General features: G+C 54.5%; 1 protein-coding gene across 1 annotated transcript; it reads left to right on the top strand.

Moving 5' to 3' along the window:
- The first annotated feature begins 334 nt into the window (after positions 1-334).
- CAMKV (CaM kinase like vesicle associated) lies at positions 335-13,421 on the top strand. The gene is made up of 11 exons (XM_036266832.1): positions 335-452; positions 10,041-10,149; positions 10,232-10,363; positions 10,541-10,615; positions 10,805-10,943; positions 11,086-11,206; positions 11,353-11,428; positions 11,520-11,656; positions 11,816-11,894; positions 12,096-12,183; positions 12,455-13,421. Exons 2-11 carry the CDS (start codon positions 10,055-10,057, stop codon positions 13,007-13,009), a joined length of 1,497 nt encoding a protein of 498 aa, XP_036122725.1. The 5' UTR covers positions 335-452; positions 10,041-10,054; the 3' UTR covers positions 13,010-13,421.
- The last annotated feature ends 1,665 nt before the right edge of the window (positions 13,422-15,086 follow it).

Raw genomic sequence — 15,086 nt, 5'->3', positions numbered from 1 at the left:
CTTTTGGGTCCCGTGCAGTCTCAGGACTCAGGCTTTTCCCACACCTCCTACTTACTCCTCAGCTCCTGCAGTGGACATAGGAAGGTCCCTCTGATCTCTGTTGCCCAGCCAGCTCAAGGGCCTAAGGGAGCCTTTGAGAGCCTGCCCGGGCCCGGTAGGCCAGTGCCACCCCTTGTCAGCTCGCCTTCGAGTGGGATTCGGCCTCAGGCTCCTTCACGGTCGGGGCGGAGCCGGCGGAAAGAGGCCCCGCCCCCAGCCCGCCCCCGGCCCGGGATGCGAATTCGGTGCAGGCGAGCGGCGGGAGATGCTGAAGGTTCGCGAGCTGAAGCGGCTGCATCTGGCGCCGCGTCTGCCCCGCTTGCCCGGAGCGGATTCTGCCCGCTGCCCCTGGAGCCCTCGGCGCCCGCACTGAACCGCGATCGCGTCCTCCCTGTGATCCACCGGCGCTGCAGGTGCGGGGCGGGCCGGGCGGGGGGCGCCACCGAACGCACGTTGTGGTCTTGGGGGATTGGGTCTCTGGCTCGAGGTTCCGGTCGCCGAGTGTGCGGGGACCCCGCGAGGGCTTGGGGCCCCGGCGGGGGCAGAGCACACGGGCTCTGCAGTCCGGGGGTCGGCGTACCGGGTCGGGCTAAAGTTCCCTGTCACCTCTGACGGCTCGGGGGTCCCAGGGGAAGCCTCTGAGACTCAAGTCCAGGCGAATCTCCTCTACTTTTCCCCATCTCCCTTGTGTAACCCCGTCCCCTATGGCTCCCAATTGTGAAAACATGAACCCTCAGACATTCGTGGTGTCCCATGGGGGTAGGGGCCGAGGGCTGAGCGGTCCCTCCTGACTCCCAGAGCCTCCAGCCCCTCCCAACTGCCCCCGTCCCCTCCCTCCCGCGCAAAGCAGTCACTAATTTCCATGACAACGGAGAGGTTTTTTTTTTTTTTTTTTTTATGGACGACAACCTGGAGGGGGCTGGGCGGGGCTGCCGGAAGGGGGGGAGGGGGCTACAGGCCCCTAGGGACCAGCAGCTCCCTAGCCAAGATCTAGCTTCCGAGCCTTAACGTGGGGTTCAGCCAGGGTCCAGGGCACCGACCCAGCGCTGGGCGGTGGGGGTGGGGGACGCACATGTTTCTGCTGGGAGATGCGGGGCTTGGTGCTCACACGTGTGCCTCCCGCATGTGTGTTGCTGTGCCAGCGGGGGCGAGTCAGCAGCACTGGGGAAGGGGGTCAGGGTGGCACCAAGGTGGGAAGTAGGGCCCTAGGCTGCGGGGAGGTGGACAAGGAGCGAGTGAGTTTCTGCCTTCCCCAGCCTGTAGCGTCTGGTAGAGACCTTAGGCTCTCCCAGCCCCCCATAGCTCTGCAAACTGCTTTTGTCCGCACCCCCTAGGCAGAGCCTGCTCCACCAGATTCCCTCTTAGGGAGCAGGCCCTCTGTCCCTCACCAAAAGCTCAGCCCACAGCAGTCCAGCCCCTCTGTTGCCACACTCCTCCAAGGTCCAGGTTTAGAACCCCCCAAGGGCCACCTGCAGAGACCTGCCCCCCCCCCCCAGTTGATTTCTGTCAGCTTTAGCCACCTGCTGGGCCCCAGTTTCCTCAACTGGGACATCGTGTCTCCACTTCTCTCAGTATCAGGCTGGGCCCTGGGGTGGGACAGGCTCTCTGTTTCTTTCACAGCATTTGGTGTGGACCCCAGGTGCCATAGGCTGCTTTCCCAAATCTGCTGCTGTCCCTCCTCTCCAGCCTATGTCCTGGCCACCACTCACTAGTAGGTGATCAGTCCTTGCCCTGGGAGAAGACCATGGAGTCCGTGACCTCCATCCAGGGAAACTGAGGCAAGGGGAACTGGGGCTGTGCAGTTGTTATCCTATTTCTAGGTTGCTTAGGGTGCTGTTTCTGGCTCTCCTGACAGGATGCGCCGTTGGGAGGGGGACAGCGGTGGCAGGGAATTAGGCTGAGCTGTAAGAGGGGCCCTGGGGATCCAAGGCCTGGAGAGGATAGCAGAAGGGGGAGGAGTGTGGCTGGGGAGTCCTGGCAGAGCTGGGCCACCTGAGAGGAGGGGCTGTAAAGGGAAGCAGCCAAGTCTCCAAGGTTCATTTCCATCCCCCACACTGTACCTTCCACACGTGGGACCTGCCTTACCTAAGCCGGGGTGATGAAAGGGAAGGGGGCTGAGGAACTGCTTTGACTTAGGGGACTGCAGCAGCTGGTCTCTTCCCCAGGGGTAAGGCGATGCCTCCCACATGAGACAGGGGAATGTCTGGGGCATATAGGAGGGTCAGTCTCAAAGATCCAGGCACCTGGCTAGTTCCTACCATAGGCCCCTTCAGAAGGCCCTGCCCACCTTCTCCTGTATCCTTGTGGCTGCTTCCTTTTCACTCTGTCGCCCCTTTGCTCCCCTTCCTCCACAGGTTGTGCCTTTGTCTCTCTGTGTCCCTGCCCTACTCTCTCCTTTTTAAAGTGCCTCAGTTCTCCCACCTCCCAATCCTTGATAGGGACCAGAGTCACAGAACCTGTGGGAAGGAACCGGGCCAAAGCCTCAGGGAATTCTTGGAGAATGGGTTTGGCAAGTACCTCTCCCATCCCCCTCCCCTTGTTTTAAGACTTCCATCACCATAGCAACCCTTTGCTCTCTGAGACTTCCCCTGCATTTCCCCTCCTCCACCCATAGGGCCCCCAGTGAATTTTTCTTTAAGGGGTTTAAAGATTGGAACCCCAGGTGCCTTGGAGGGGTCATTTGGCTCTTGGCTCTGCCTGCAATGTTGAGGACTGAACTTTCTGGAGTCAGTACTGGACTGTATGCCCACCCCTGAGACTGGAGAGGCCCCTCTCTCCATACTCCCTCCTTAGATGGGAGAGAGTCAGCCTCAGGAACTCTGGACCACGGTTTAGCTAGGACCTGAGGCCCAACTAGGACATCTCCCTGCCCATTCCCTGAAGCAGCCGAATGGTGGGCTAGAAGCTTGGCTCTGCCTCCTGACACCAGACCCTGAGCCTGAGGTCCTGCAGGCGAGGCCTCGGTGGACCAGGCAGGGCTTGGGCGCAGGCATGTCCACTGCAGCAGGAAACCCAGCCGCAGTCCCTGACAGAGGAGAGCAGGGAAGGGAAGGTGGTGCCTGCAGGCTGGTGTTCACAGATGCCACTAAATCGGGAGGTGTTGCCCACAGTTGTTGGGAGGCAGCTGGAGGCCTCCTGGGCCCCTCCTAGCCCTCCTAGGATTGCTGTAAGCTGCGGAACCCCACATGACAGAGGAGCAGGGTGGCAGGAAACTCCTGTTTATGGCTCAGAAAGGTGGGGCCTGAACCAGGCTGACCCTAGTGGAAAAGAGGGGACAGGACTCCCATGTGGGACTTTCTGGGTCTCTGGAGCTGGCCTCTGTCCCACGCAGGCTTCCCGTAGGCCAGGCCTGCTTTAGGCTGCAGTAGGGCCCCTAGGGGACCCTTTATTATCAGGGTACCTATAGTCAGAGGCTTCCTCCGAGTTGCCTAAGGCTCAACTGCCTGAGCCCAGGGGTCAGACTGAGCAGAGCTTGGCCCTCGGGCTCCCTTAGAGCCAGCTGGAGGGCAGTGGCAGTGCCAGGCTCTGCATTCCCTTCCGATTGCCCCCTGTGCAGGCCCTTCAGGTTCTCTGCAGAGAATGGGAGAAGCCCTGTCTCTAGGGAAACAGCCACTCTCGGGCTCCTGTACCCTCCCGTGTCCCACTGTGGACCTGAGGCAGAGCTCAGGCTCTGTGTTGCTGGCAGGAGAGCTCCCCACTGCTGGGTGTTGAGTCTGGGCTGTCTGGGGCATGGAGGTGAGAAATGCAAACCTCCTTCTGCCTGGCCTTCCAGTTCTTGAAGCTGTCCCTTGGCTGTTCCTCCCAGTTTGGGGGCCAGCCTCCTCCCCCATTGTTGCAGGCAGGTGCTAGGGGCTCTGTGCTAGGGCAGCCTCCCTGGTGGGCAACCTCCCAGGCGGCAACAATGGGTGGCAGATGGTAGACTGGTGGAGGTGGAGGGGACCAAGGCGCTAATCTGCAGGGCCCCCTTTCTTCTCTCTTCGCCCTAGGGCCAGGTTGGGGGTGGAAGCAAGCGCGCACAGTTAGGCTGGTGAGGAGAAGCAGAAACTGGCTATCGGGCAGACTTTGTAGCAGGGAGACAGATCCGTCCCTGCCCTGTCCATGAGGCTTTAGGGCGGATGTGACTGTGAGCAGAGGCCCGGATTTCTGTGATGGAGACAGACCTCAGGAGCAGCCCGGGGTCCCTGTGGGCACAAGTGCATGTGCATGGCCAAAAGCTGGGCCAAGATCAGGGACAGGCATATACAAAACCTCCTACGCCATGCGTCAGAGCAGGGAGCTGTGGGGTGGGGGGAGGTGGAGGTTGTGGAAGGTATTTCAGAGAAGGGCCATTTTGAGTCTGGAGCATCAGGATTGTTTTAGACAATCTGTTGTACAACCTTGTCAGAAATCACAATGAAAGAAGAGATTCAGCCCTGGTGTCGGTACTTAGCTCAGGTGGAGGCTGCTCCACAGGGAGGCCAAGCTGGGCAGTGCCCTCACTTCCTGCCATTGAGTGGACACTGTTGAGCTGGCGAGTCACCTGTTGTTGGATGTTTAGGTAGTTGCTGTTTTTTTCATGTTATAATTAACTCTGGCGTGACAAATAGGATACTGATGGGAGACTGGGGGGGAGGGGGCATTCCTGTGACAGGGAACGGTGTAGGCAAAGCCACGGAGCTGAGACACAGGTCCATCCCATCCCAGCCCTCCTATGGGACCCAGTACACAGCCTCAGTTCCCGTCAGGGAAGGGAATCACTGCACACCAGAGGGACTGTGCCCGATTGTTAGAACACAGAGATGGGTGGCCAGCAGGGATGGGTGGCTGTGCTTCGGCCTCAGCTGTACGAGTGGGATTCCAGCCACATGCTCCTCCCCGGCCGACACAGGAGCAGGGCTCTGACTGTGGTGGCAAGACATGCAGTTGGGGATGATCTTCAAAGCGTCTCTTGTTCACCTCTGCAGTGCCTCACAAGATGGCTTAAGCCCTGCCTGGGTTGACGCACACCGATGAAATGCATTTGCAATCCCTGAGCCCAAACAGCCCAGATGAGGGAATGACGGAATTTGTTCCCTGATGCTGAGAGCGAATTTGAGGGAGAACTTCTAGGACTGTGACCCCTAGGAAGTGGGTGGCCCCTCCCTGGGAGGAAGCAAGCAGCAGCCATGGGACTTATGTGCATCCTGGCCTTTGATCCCGGCTGGCAGAGTCCCTCTGACCAAAGCTCCTTCATCTGGTGGTGGCTTCCTTCCTTCTCCACTACCTGTGGCTGTGAGTGACCCTACGTAGGGGAGCATCTAGGTCTCCAAGGCCCCAGCCCAGGCTCTGTGAGCAGCAAGTGCGAATTGCTGTGGAGAGACAATATGCAGCCAGCAGAGCCAGAGCAGGTGGAATGCAGCTTCAGAGCAGAGTTTGCTGTATTCTGGTGACCAGGCGTTATGGAGGCAGACTCTGCATCAGGTCTGCAAAGGTCCCAATACTGTCACCAACTCCCCTCCCGAAGTTTACCTCTGAGCAAGGACTACGAGTGCCTTTCCTTTGGGTGATGGAGCTCGTCCACCCAGCACCACAGGTGACAATTGGGCTGGCAGGGTTGCTGACCTGTGGGGCATCATGCCCCAAGTGCCAGAGTGCCTGGAGCCCACTGCAGTCAGCTGCATGTGGCCACCCTAGTGCCTGGAAAACCCATCCCTGGCCAGGGGCCTCTACCCTGGACCTGACTGCCCGGGTCTCCTGTGGGCCCTGGCAGTGAGGCACCAGGCAGGCTTGTCTTGCTTTTCCGGACCATTACCCCTGCATGCTTCCTGGCAAGTCCTTCCCCTCTAAGGTCCAGTCCTAGCTGCTGCTTCCTCAAAGCCTTTCCTTGCTTTTCTACTCAGATGGAGGTTGTTCTTTTGAGGAATTCCCCAAGCACTGTGCCTGAATGCAGTATTTATTAAATCAATAAAAGTAATTATAGTAAAAATCCTAACGGAACGTTAATAAGCAAAAGATGTAAACCTGCTCCTACGACACCAATTCTTTGCCCTACAGAGAACTCTTACTTTCATAGTTGTCCTTCCAGAACAGGATTATAAACCGGCATATAAACTTTTAATAATTTAGCCCTGGCTGGTGTGGCTTAGTTGGTTGAGTGGCATCCTGCGCACTGACATGTCACTGGTTCAATTCCTGGTCAGAGTACATACCCAGGTTGTGGGTTTGATCCCCTGTTGGGGTGTGTATGGGAGGGAGGCAACTGATCAATGTTTTGTTTCTCTCTCACATCTATGTGATGTTTCTCTCTCTCTCTCTCTCTCTCTTTCTCTCTTCCTCTCTCTCTAAAATACTCAATAAAGCCTGGCCGGTGTGGCTCAGTGGATTGAGCGTCATCCCATGGACTGAGAGGTCCAAGTTCAATTCAGGGTCAGGGCACATGCCCGGATTGTGGGCCCGATCCCCAGTAGGGGGTGTGCAGGAGGTAACCAATCAATGTTTCTCTTTCACATTGATTTTTCTATCTTTCTTTAATAAATCAATAAAAACATATTTAAAAGACTCAATAAAAATGTATTTAAAAAAAGAATAACAAAAGTGATATTTTTTTAAAAACTTAAAAAATTTACCCAAATAGCAGCACCCTTTACCCACCATTCTGTCCCTTGCTTTTTCACTTCATGACATATCTCAAATACTGTACACAGCAGCATATTTCAATCTGATTTATTTTTTAAAATTTTTATTGATTGGCCCTGGCCAGTTTGGCTCAGCGGTTAGAGATCAGCCTGTGGTCCGGAGAGACCAGAGTTCGGTTCCCGCTCAGGGCACGTACCTCGGTTGCAGTGTGTCCCCAGCCCTAGTTGGGTCCTGCGGGTGGCAACCACTCGATGTGTCCCTTTCACGTCGATGTTTCTCTCTCTCTCTCTCCCTCCCACTCTATCTGAACAAAAAATGGAAAAATGTTTCGGGTGAGGATAAAAAATAATAAATAAATAAATTTTTATTGATTGATTGAATTTGGAAAGAGAGGAAGGGAGAGAGAAACATCAATTTGTTGTTCCACTTATTTCTGCATTCATTGGTTGATTTTTTTTATCTTCACCCAAGGACATTTTTCGGTATTTTGTTCAGATAGAGTGGGAGGGAAAACGAGAGAGAGAAACATCGACGTGAAAGGGACACATTGAGTGGTCGCCACCCACACAACCCAACCAGGGCCGGGGACAAACTGCAACTGAGGTACATGCCCTTACCGGGAACTGAACCCGGGTGTCTCCAGACCGCAGACCGACGCTCTAACCACTGAGCCAAACCAGCCAGGGCCATTGGTTGATTCTTTTTTTTTTTTTTTTTTTTTATCCTCACCCGAGGACATTTTTCCATTTTTTTTGGTTCAGGTAGAGTGGGAGGGAGAGAGAGGAACAGAGAGAGAGAGAGAAACATCGATGTGAAAGGGACACATCCAGTGGCTGCCACCCGCACAACCGACCAGGGCCGGGGACAAACTGCAACCGAGGTACGCGTCCTTAGCGGGAACCGAACCCGGGTCTCTCAGGACCGCAGGCCGACGCTCTAACCGCTGAGCCAAACCGGCCAGGGCCATTGGTTGATTCTTATTTGTGCACTGATTGGGGATTGAACCTGCAACCTTGGCATATCGGGACAAAACTCTAACCAACTGAGCTACCCGGCCAGGGCTCTACTTTATTCTTTTTATTTTATTTATTTATTTTTATACGTTTTTATTAATTTTTTAGAGAGCGAGAAAGGGAGAAGAGAAAGACATCGATTTGTTGTTCCACTTCTTTATGCATTCATTGGTTGATTCTTTTTTTTTAATCCTCATCCGAGGACATTTTTCCATTTTTTGTTCAGATAGAGTGGAAGAGAGAGAGAGGAAGAGAGAGAGAGAGAAGCATTGACATGAAAGGGACACAGCGAGTGGCTGCCACCCGCACGACCCAACCATGGCCGTGGACAAAGTGCAACCGAGGTACACACTCTTAGCGGGAACTGAACCCGGGTGTCTCCGGACAGCAGGCCGATGCTCTAACCACTGAGCAAAACCGGCCAGGGTCATTGGTCGATTCTTTTTTGTTGTTGTTAATCCTCACCTAAGGATATTTTTTTCCATTTTTTTATTTTAGAGAGAGTGGAAGGGAGGGAGCAATGGGGGGAGAGAGAGAGAAACACTTACGTGAGAGAGACACATGGATTAGTTCCCTCCCACTTGCACCCTGACCAGGGCCAAGAATTGAACCTGCAACCCAGGTATGTGCCCTTGACTGGGAATCAAACCTGAGATTCTTTGGTGTGTGGGCCAACACGCCATCCCACTGGGCCACACCAATCAGGACTCATTGGTTGATTCTTGTATATGCCCTGACTGAGGATTGAACCCACAACCTTGACATATTGGGACAACACTCTAACCAACTGAGCAATTTGGCCAGGGATGAATGGCCATAATTTTTATTAACATTTTTTTATTGTGAAATATAACAAAAATTTAGGACTGTGCCAAAACTTGTATGTACATTTTTACAAATTATGAAACCACCACTTAGGTTCAGAAATAGGCCCAACAGAATGCCCTCAGGTGTCCGACTTAATCACATCCCCTTTCTTTCTCTTAGAAGGACTCATGGTGTTTCTTTCTTAGCTTTTCTTTGTAGTTTTGCCAGTATGTCTCTATTCTTAAATAGCACGGGTTAGTTCTGCCTCTTTTGAACTTTATATCGATTCTATAATTGATAACATTGATCACAGATGATATAATCTCTCTCTATATATATTCTCTCTATATACTCATTTGTGTCTTTTTCATTCGACACTATGTGTGTGAGCTTCATCTTGTGGTTGGGTATAGCTATAGCTACGTCATTTCCATTGTACAATATTACCTTGTGTGATTATATCACGTACACAGTATCACAATGTGGATGGATATTTGGGCTGTCTCTAGTCTTTGGCAGTTATGAATATTGCAGCTGTGAGCATTCTTGTCTGAATACCCTGATACACAAATATATGTGTTTCTGTAGGGCATATATTTAGCACTGCAATTGCTGGTTCCTAGGATATATTTGACTTCTATAGTTTTAGCAAACTGGTTTCCAAAGGGGAGACTTGCCCTCCACCAGTAGTGCTCAAGTTCTCATCTTTGCCAACAGTTGGTATCTTCAGATCTTCAGAGATGACTATCTGATAAATGGGTAGTTATAGCCCTTTGCACCTGTAACATAACCATAATTTGGAGATATCATTTGATCAGCCCGGCCGGTGTAGCTTATTGGTTGAGCACTGTCCCATATACTAAGAGGTCACTGGTTCAATTCTGGTCAGGGCACATGCCCAGGTTTTTGGCCTGATCCCCAGTGGGGGGCAGGCAGGAGGCGGCCAATTGATATTCTCGTTCATTGATGTTTCTATCTCTCTCTCTCTCCCTCTACCTTCCTCTCTCTCTAAAATCAATAAAGAAAAAAAATATATCCTCACCCGAGGACATTGTTCCACTTTTTGTTCAGACAGAGTGGTAGGGAGAGAGAGGAAGAGAGAGAGAGAAACATCGATGTGAAAGGGACACATCCAGTGGCTGCCACCCGCACGACCAACCAGGGCCGGGGACAAACTGCAACCGAGGTACATGCCCTTAGCAGGAACCGAACCCGGGTCTCTCTGGACCACAGGCCAATGCTCTAACCACTGAACCAAACCAGCCAGGGCAAGAAAAAGTATTTTTAAAAAAGAAATCATTTGCTCAATCTTTTCTGTGTATATATTACAAAGTAATTCCCTGATATTTCAGGTTAATACATTTTTCATGAGCGGGGCTATTGTAGTTCGGGTAGCCAAGCTGAGTGGCTGGAGGTATGACCAGAAGAGCAAGGGTAGGATCTGAGTCTGACCACCCTCTAGCCCTTTCTGCCTTAGACTCTGCCTCTGGCTTGGCCTGAGCCAGTTGGGGTCTCCCAGAGGCAACCTCTGTGTTGTGGAGAGAAGTGGGGAGCAATACAGCTGAGTCCGACCCATCCTGCCCACAGCTCAGAGCCTGGCAATGCCGTTTGGTTGTGTGACTCTGGGAGACAAAAAGAACTATAACCAGCCGTCGGAGGTGACTGACAGATATGACTTGGGACAGGTCATCAAAACGTGAGTGCCGGTCTGGTGGGCGAGGGTGGGGGCCAGGGGAGTGCCGCGCAGCCCAGGGCTGAGTGGGGCGCTGCTGCTGCAGTGAGGAGTTCTGTGAGATCTTCCGGGCCAAGGACAAGACGACAGGCAAGCTGCACACCTGCAAGAAGTTCCAGAAGCGGGACGGCCGCAAGGTGCGGAAGGCGGCCAAGAACGAGATCGGCATTCTCAAGATGTACGTGTGAGGCCTGGGGTGGGGTGGGTGAGAGGTAGCAGGGAAGGGCTTTGAGGGCAGGGGCCTCAAGCAGTGCCAGCCTCTGGCCAGTTAGTCTGCTGTGACCCACAGTGGCAACCAGAGCCTGTCTTAGGGGCTCACTGAGCCCTAACTATTGGCTCTTCTCTCCGCTGCCAGGGTGAAACATCCCAACATCTTGCAATTGGTGGATGTGTTTGTGACCCGCAAGGAGTACTTCATCTTCCTGGAGCTGTGAGTGTGGGCCTGGGGTCCCAGGATTCTTCCACCTTCTACAGCCAGGGAAAGCCCCCTTCTTGGACCCTTGGGGTCCCAGTCTTTGTGCCTTGCCCAGTCAGCTACCTGGTGTAGGTAGCCTGCCCAAGTGCTCCTGCCCCAGCCCCGATCCTGCCCACGCCGGGCTCAGGAGCTGGTGTCCCTCAGGGCCACGGGGAGGGAGGTGTTTGACTGGATCCTGGACCAGGGCTACTACTCGGAACGGGACACGAGCAACGTAGTACGGCAGGTCCTGGAGGCCGTGGCCTACCTGCACTCACTCAAGATCGTGCACAGGAACCTCAAGGTGAGGCCAGGACCCTGGTCAAAGGGTCAGTTGGCAGCTGGCCTGGGGTGGGCAGTACTTTGGGGTTTTGACCCAGCCGCTGAGATCCTCTCCTCACGGAGTCTTTCTCTGCCCACCCACATGCCATTCCTGGCCGGAGCAGCTGGAGAACCTGGTTTATTACAACAGGCTGAAGAACTCAAAGATTGTCATCAGCGACTTCCACCTGGCTAAGCTAGAGAATGGCCTCATCAAGGAGCCCTGTGGGACCCCCGAGTACCTGGGCAAGCAGCGGCGGGGGCGGGGGGGCAGGGGCAGGGTGGGAGATAGCCTCTAAGGATCGGCTCTGGGTAGGGAGGAAGGAATCCTCAGGAAGTGGGTGTGAATGGTTCCAGGCCTGGCAGGCTTGATACTGGAACTATATTTGCAGCCCCAGAGGTGGTAGGCCGGCAGCGGTACGGACGCCCTGTGGACTGCTGGGCCATTGGAGTCATCATGTACATTCTGTGAGTGGGTGGGCGAACAAAGAGGCCAGGTGAGGTGAGGGCCTGTGCCCATAGCCTTCCTGGGTGACACTGCCCCTTGGCCCTCATGCAGGCTTTCAGGGAACCCGCCTTTCTATGAGGAGGTAGAGGAAGATGACTATGAGAACCACGACAAGAATCTCTTCCGCAAGATCCTGGCTGGCGACTATGAATTTGACTCACCGTACTGGGATGACATTTCACAGGCGGGTGAGGAGGTGCCCAGCATCTGGGGAGAGTGAGGGGTTGGTGTGGGGGACCTGTTTTCAGCCTCCTCTGCTGGACTCTGCTCCTCCTCCCCAGCCCATCCATCACATTTAGATAGTGAGATGGGCGCCATGCCTAGCTTCTCCCTGGCTTTATCCCCAGCCAAAGACCTGGTCACAAGGCTGATGGAGGTGGAGCAAGACCAGCGGATCACTGCGGAAGAGGCCATCTCCCATGAGTGGTGAGCAGGGCCCAAGGAAGATGGGAAGGGGAGGCCAGGCCTCTGTCTCACACCTAGCAGCCCCCATCCTTGGGGACTTGGGTGGGGGATAGGGAGCAGCCAGAGCTCAGGTCTGCCTGGTAATCCCTGGATCTTACAAGACTGGGCAGAGTCTCCATGAAGGCCATACCTCAGATCCAGACACATTTGTACCCTTTTCAGGGTTTCTGGCAATGCTGCTTCTGATAAGAACATCAAGGATGGTGTCTGTGCCCAGATTGAAAAGAACTTTGCCAGGGCTAAGTGGAAGGTAAGGCTTGGATGGCCTCTTCCCTGGAACGATCCCAAGTGCTCCTTCAGGCACCCAGTTTCTCGTCTGCATCACACAGGCTTTTCTCCACCCATGGTGTAGCTGTAGCCACTATCTTAAGTGGGTGTCCTGAGCAGCTGGGTACCTAGCCCTGGGATGATCAGAGGCAGCCTTGGGCACCATGGGGATGGTCTGGGTTTGGCCTTTGCCAAAGAATGGACTCAGCTTCAGTAAGCCTCACTCTGAGCCTCTGTCACTATCTTCCTTTCAGAAAGCTGTCCGAGTGACCACTCTCATGAAGCGGCTCCGAGCGCCAGAGCAGTCCAGCACAGCGGCAGCCCAGTCTGCCCCTGCCACAGACACTGCCACTCCTGGGGCTGCAGGTGGGGCCACAGCTGCAAGTGGAGCTGCCCCAGCCCTTGGGGGCAGTGCCACCTCAGCCACAGCAGGTGACGCTGCTCTTGCTGTAAAGAGTGATAGTGTAGTCCCAGCAGACCGTAGTGTCACCCCAGCCACAGATGGCAGTGCCACCCCAGCCACTGATGGGAGTGTCACCCCAGCCACTGATGGGAGCATCACCCCAGCCACTGATGGGAGCGTCACCCCAGCCACTGACAGGAGTGCTACTCCAGCCACTGATGGGAGAGCCACGCCAGCCACAGAAGAGAGCACTGTGCCCACTAGCCAAAGCAGTGCCACCCCTGAGCTGGCTTTGGCCCAGCTGGACAGCACAGCCCCAGGGGGTGCAACAGGCCGGGCTCCACCCTCTAGTAAAGGGGAAGAGGCTGCTGGCTCTGCTGAGTCTCGGAGGGAGGAGACCAGCTGAGTGGGCAGGCTGGGGGGGTGGGGAACAGGCAGGAGGGTGGGAGAGTAGATGAGGGGCTTTTCGCTGTACATAGAGTCACTGGCATGATGCCCTCGCTCCCCTACCCCAGCCCCTGCCTCTCAATGTGGGGCATGTCTGGGGGCCACGGGAGAGCAGTCTCATCTCCTGTGTGTATGTGTGTGAGTGGTAGGCAAGCCAGAGGCAGGACCAGCCCCAGCCCCTGCATGGATTCCTCGTGGCTTTTCTGTCTTTTGCTAGCTTCACCAGTTTTGTTCCTGTGGGATGCTGCTCTAGGGATACTCAGGAGGTCCCTGCTCCCCTTCCCTTCTGCCTCACAATTCCCCCAGGCAGGCCCTGCAGGTCCCATTCTCTCCCAGGCCCTAAACTTGGGTGGCCTTGCCCTGAGAGCTGGTCCTCCAGCGAGGCCCTGTCAGTGGTCTTAGGCTTCTACACATGAAGGTATGTGCGCTACTCTAGGAGTGGACACAGGCTGGTACAGAGAATGCAAAAATCTAGAGCAGTATGCTTTAAGACAAGACTGGTTGTATGGCTGGGGGCACTGCTTAGTAGCTGTGGGGGTCCTGAGAAGTGGAAAAGAGTGAGGAGGGTAGAAGCTTCCATCTTTGTCCCTGGAAAGCCCCTCCCAAGACCCTTGTGCTATTTCCTGCCCTCCTGGGTCCTGCAGTGGGTGGCCCTGTGCCCGGAGTCCATGAACTTGTGTGGAGAAAGAGGAGCAATCAGGATGTGGCAATGAGAATTGAGAGGACAGAGTGCAGGCCCAGCACCTAGTGCACCAGCCTAGCTCGGTCCTTACCATGAGCCAAACAGGAAGGGCTGATATCCCCTGGCTCTTCCCAGATGGCCACCTTCTGGATCAGTTTACAGTCCTCTCCATCCCAGGGGGCCTGCTGCATTGCAGTGTCCCATAGTCTGACTTGGGAGTGTACCCTTCATGGGCAAATATTTTGTGTCCCACTTCAATAACAAAAAGAGAGAGAGAGAGAAAGAGAGAGAGAGAGAGAGGAGCCGTCATTATGTCTGACTCACTCTCCTTCTATTGGGGCTTAGAGAGAGGCCCAGGGGCCTCTGAGCCATGCTGAGTTCCTTTGCTAGGGTGAGGAAGTGGAATAAGACTCCCCAGTTTCCTGATGGAGGCTCCTGGCAGGTACCCTTGGTCAGACCCCACCACAGCCTGGGCAGGCAGCCACACTGGTCCCGGGTCTCGCTCGGCACTCTGGTGGTGGTCCTGCCCTTCTCCCTGCATGCCTGTGGGCCTGCTCTGGTGAATGAAGATCAGTGGGCTAACTGTGCCTGCTGAACCTGGCAAATAAATGTCACCCTGCCAAAGCCTCTGGCCACTCTCTCACCTTTGCTTCCTCTGTCTTACTGGGGAGGGGGCCCTGGAAGGCAGTGGGGATGGGAGAGGCTGGAAGGAGATTCACAGGTAGCAGCCTGTGCCCAGTGCCATGTGGCTTGCTTGGGCTGAGAGTGCAATCATCTTCATCACAGTCTGTTCCTTGATGGGTTCCTCTGGACTGTGGCAATTCATGTAGATGGGTCCTGTGCTGGACTTGTGCCAAGGAACAACCTCTGGGCTACTGTCATGACAAGTCCTACTTAACAAGGAGTTCTTGTGTTAACTTAGGCATAGAACTAGAACCCACCCCAAAACAGCCACCATAGAGAGAGACCTTACCTATAGCCTAAGTGGGCTTCCCTGTTGGAGAGAGGGTGCAGGGTGGGCACTGCACAAAGGTTCTATGCTGTCCTTTGTGTTGATACTTCTCCCCGGGAACACCACCTGTGCTTTCCAAATAGGCCCAAAGGATTCACTCAGTCTACTTCAGGTGGAACAAACCAGCTTTGTATTACCGGGCTTTCCATAAGGTTTCTTCTGGGGGCAGTGGAGTAACACTGCTAAAAATACCTGAGAGTGATAACTCCTAGGAAGATTTGTTCCATCCCTTACATCCCAGGTGAACTCACCAGGCATGCTGCTCCTTCTCAGGGAAGACCCAAAGATTACTTATGTGATGTGGGAATAAGAAAAAAAGGGTTTGTTAGTCACTGGTCTATG

Source organism: Molossus molossus, unplaced genomic scaffold (assembly GCF_014108415.1).
Source record: "Molossus molossus isolate mMolMol1 unplaced genomic scaffold, mMolMol1.p scaffold_m16_p_18, whole genome shotgun sequence".
Lineage (NCBI taxonomy): Eukaryota > Metazoa > Chordata > Mammalia > Chiroptera > Molossidae > Molossus > Molossus molossus.
The sequence above is the reverse complement of the archived record's forward strand: the minus strand, read 5'-3'. Positions and strand labels throughout refer to the sequence as shown.

What these genes read in the sequence shown, in the direction of transcription:
- CAMKV (XM_036266832.1), top strand. Translation starts at nt 10,055, where the DNA reads ATGCCGTTTGGTTGTGTGACTCTGGGAGACAAAAAGAACTATAACCAG. An exon ending in TACTTCATCTTCCTGGAGCT is followed by an intron (nt 10,616 to 10,804) that starts GTGAGTGTGGGC and finishes GGTGTCCCTCAG; the next exon opens with GGCCACGGGGAGGGAGGTGT. An exon ending in GAGGCCATCTCCCATGAGTG is followed by an intron (nt 11,895 to 12,095) that starts GTGAGCAGGGCC and finishes TACCCTTTTCAG; the next exon opens with GGTTTCTGGCAATGCTGCTT.